Source organism: Opisthorchis viverrini (genome assembly GCF_000715545.1).
Source record: "Opisthorchis viverrini unplaced genomic scaffold opera_v5_169, whole genome shotgun sequence".
NCBI lineage: Eukaryota > Metazoa > Platyhelminthes > Trematoda > Opisthorchiida > Opisthorchiidae > Opisthorchis > Opisthorchis viverrini.
Genome location: NW_008751824.1, coordinates 111,717 through 115,138, shown reverse-complemented (window position 1 = coordinate 115,138; position 3,422 = coordinate 111,717). Strand labels below are relative to the sequence as shown.

At 42.1% G+C, this 3,422-nt stretch overlaps 1 protein-coding gene across 1 annotated transcript in view; it reads right to left on the bottom strand.

The window, feature by feature from the left end:
- T265_07342 (hypothetical protein) overlaps positions 1-2,609 on the bottom strand; it is a gene marked incomplete at both ends in the record, with an annotated part of 11,288 nt that extends 8,679 nt beyond the window's left edge. Inside the window, one exon of the mRNA XM_009172841.1 lies at positions 2,343-2,609. Within this exon, the coding sequence (XP_009171105.1) occupies positions 2,343-2,609 (267 nt within the window). The remainder of the gene's footprint in view (positions 1-2,342) is intronic.
- Positions 2,610-3,422: the final 813 nt, after the last annotated feature.

Genomic DNA, 3,422 nt, shown 5'->3' with positions numbered 1-3,422 from the left:
AAATGGCCTCAGTGTAGCATATCAGAGAAGTGCAACTCAACGTTTTTTGAACCGCTCTTCATTGGACGAACAGAAGTCGCATTTGTATTCTTGTACGTGACGTTACAGTTAGATGAAAGACAGGGTAGCTTCAAACCTTAGTGATGGTGTTTGTTGTGGGGTAACTTTGAAAAAAGGAAACAAATATCTTCGGAACCGGACAGACGTTTGCCAAAACCCATCTTGTTCTTCAGCTTCGCCTCCTTGCTAAACTGCACCGCACTGTGTATTCACTTTCTGTCGTAACAGTGTTCTTTGGGTGAAGTTTGTGGATGCTGAGCGACTTGGTTGGCTGTTGAAAAACGCTACAGCAAACAATGACAGAACACATATTTCAATGCTAATCCAACGTTGGTTCAAGGAATCGATAAGAAGTGAATAGAAAGTAACCCAGAGGAAATATGGAACGGCCCAACAACGAAGTGTCTGGCGACTTTTTACTAAGAAAAATAACAACTCTTGATGATTCCAGTTGCATGGTGGGTTACAGACATTACTCAGCGAATGTAACGTTAGAGAGAACACATACAATGCATTTATTGCCGTGGTTGTGTCAAACCGGGATCGTCACACTCACCGTGTCACAAATGGAATGAAAATCTAAGTAACCTTCTACCATAAACAGTCCTTTTTAATAAGGAACAAATTCCAGCATGTGATTGTGTTGTTTGACACTCATTGGAGAACGGTCCTGCTAGAGTATCTCTGATAGACCATGAGGTTTCAGTAAGAGGTCGGCCAGGAAATCAATGTCTGGTGATAGGAAAACGCATTCGGGATTTCGGATCGGATGTGAACAGACTAAAATAATGAGTCCGATAAAGCGAAACCGCTTCAAAATGCAAATCTGATGGAGTAGGCTATTGAATGTGTGATCGCAGTGATGTTTTTTGGCACTGTTTGGTCGTTCATTGATTTTCCGAACAACTGCTATGGTGATCCCTGTCAGTTTCTGCTGTCCGTCAAAATAAGAAGTAATGTTGAAGTAGAGGACGGATTTTTCGTAATATCCTCCTCATAGAAAACTTTCGTCCGGGAAAAAAAACGGATGATTGACACGTGTATGAGCACGTCAAAAAAGAATGTGCCCCTATTTCTGACTGGATGTTGACGAAGAGAAAAGCGTGAATTTTTCCGGTTGGGTAAAAAACTTACGCTGACAAATAAACAGAACCGATTCATCTCATCTGAGCAAACGCGAAAATCTGTTCAGCAGTTACAAGTGTTTATCAAAGACGAAGGCAATGAAGTTGAGATACTCTGGAACGTTTTTGCCTGGAAGGTCGCCAGAAGCATGCCTCTACGGTAAAGCGTTCGGCAGGAAAACAAGCACACCTCAATTTTCCTGAATGAGGTAAACTAGTTGATTCAGACTGCATTAACCTGGATTACCTAGATACGTTGGAATGCCTTGAGCAAGATTCTGAGAGAGTTTGATACGCGCTGGTGGGTTTATACCGCCACGGTCACACGCTGAATGTGTCGCAAGGAAGAAAACCAGTGTGAAAGTTGACTAAGTGTACATAAGAAGGATCAATTTTATCCTCATTTTCCAGCACATATGATAGCACCAAACTTGTCAGTTGATCCAAAAAAGGTCGAACCGGCATGCCAAATCCATTGCAGTGCACCGTCACATTGAGCTTTAGTAATATAAAGATAGGTATACGTTGAACTATTTAATCGAATCATAGAAAGCCCAAGCAGGGAAGCTGTTCCCGTTAATTATTAGAAAACGTTTATTTGGCTTGTAAAATAAGCAGATTCGAGTGTTTCTATTGTAAAGAATCGTTGGGTGAAAAAAGTTGACAAACATTGCAGAACTGGGATAGTAGGAGGAAGAAGGGTAAAAAGCTCTGTTTTTTATGAGACATGGCGATATATAAATGCCGAAACGGTTACTGTGAATGAGAAACCATTTCATCAAAGCGAATTAACACCGTACACACCATTGGCGAGTCAGCCAGCATGTGACCAAGTGACTTGAATCGCGTGAATGGAGGATAAGTGACGCCATACTGTCTAAACGTGAGCCAATCACACTGCTGATCAGCTGCTAGTGGGAGAACGGTTGTCTTCACATACTAGCCGACAAGGTTACGGGTTCGAACCTCCCTAGGGGTTCTTCCATTATACACTTCTCGTGGTTCCCAACAAAAATGAAACGGCTACACAGTGCTTCCGGCTTTAGAATAGACTAAATTCACTTGAAGGATGAAGCCCGTTACACATTTCAAAATTTCGTCTTATTACCATCAGGCAACACATAAGAATGGATTACCAAGCAACCAATGGAAACTCACCTGTCCCTTATAGATTACATTCTTCTTCAGGCCATCCACTTGAACGGAACACCCAACAGAGCACTGGCGAACAAACACAGTCCGCGCCAATTTCTCCTCATCGGTCTCAGTGGCATTATTCCAACGTATCAGCAAATGATTGAATGGGCGACAAAAGCAGTTCTTTCTCTGGGTCAACTTGAGCAGAATGACATTGTGATGTTTCACGCGAAACACATGACTTTGACATTGCACGTAACCAGACACACTTTCAGTGAATGCATTCATGCTAATATCGTTCACTGGTAGACATCATCGTTGAACATGTAAGAGTAAAAATCAGTCTGAAATTTGCGGGAGATAGGGTATTAAAGAATTGTGTCTAAGGACAAGTGATGTCTGAAGTGTGTACTTAGGACCCCATAATACATGGTCTTAAGTGAATGGAGCAAAAACATACTGAAGTTAGCAGGTGGCTACGTAAGTGGCCAGTGAGTCTCCCGCAAAACCAAATTGGTTTGCAAATGAGTGTATTTCGCTAACTTGGTGCAATTTGGGTTCAAGTAGAAAATAAGGTTGGCGGAAACTCGGGGACTGTGCCTACCTGATGAGCCCTAAGATCAAAACCGGTTGTGGGCTGTCGAAGAATTTTCAGAAACCTTATGGAGGTATTCTCGATGTGTATACTATTTGACCTGTGGGCTGTAATTTTCAGAAACCTTATGGAGGTATTCTCGATGTGTATACTATTTGACCGAAACGTATTACAAATGACTATTAAGTATCATCAGTTATTTTACGGAAATGCACCTCATTTTGAAGTGACGAAGCTCTTGATGATCGAGAACCATTCAAGATTAAAACCGAACTCGATGCAGACTAGTTGCTGGCATACTAGCTATTTCCACTGCCAGTGAGTTGGTTCGCATTGCTTGGGGGAAATTATATAGTCAGTTTTGTGGGAGTGGGTCTTGTAACAAGATCAGTAGGACACTGCAGTCAGGTGGTTAACGCGAATGTCGGTGGAAATGATACGTCAAATTAGCTACTGAAGTGCAGTAAGGATAATGTGGACGGGCACATGCTTCCTATTAAACTGGC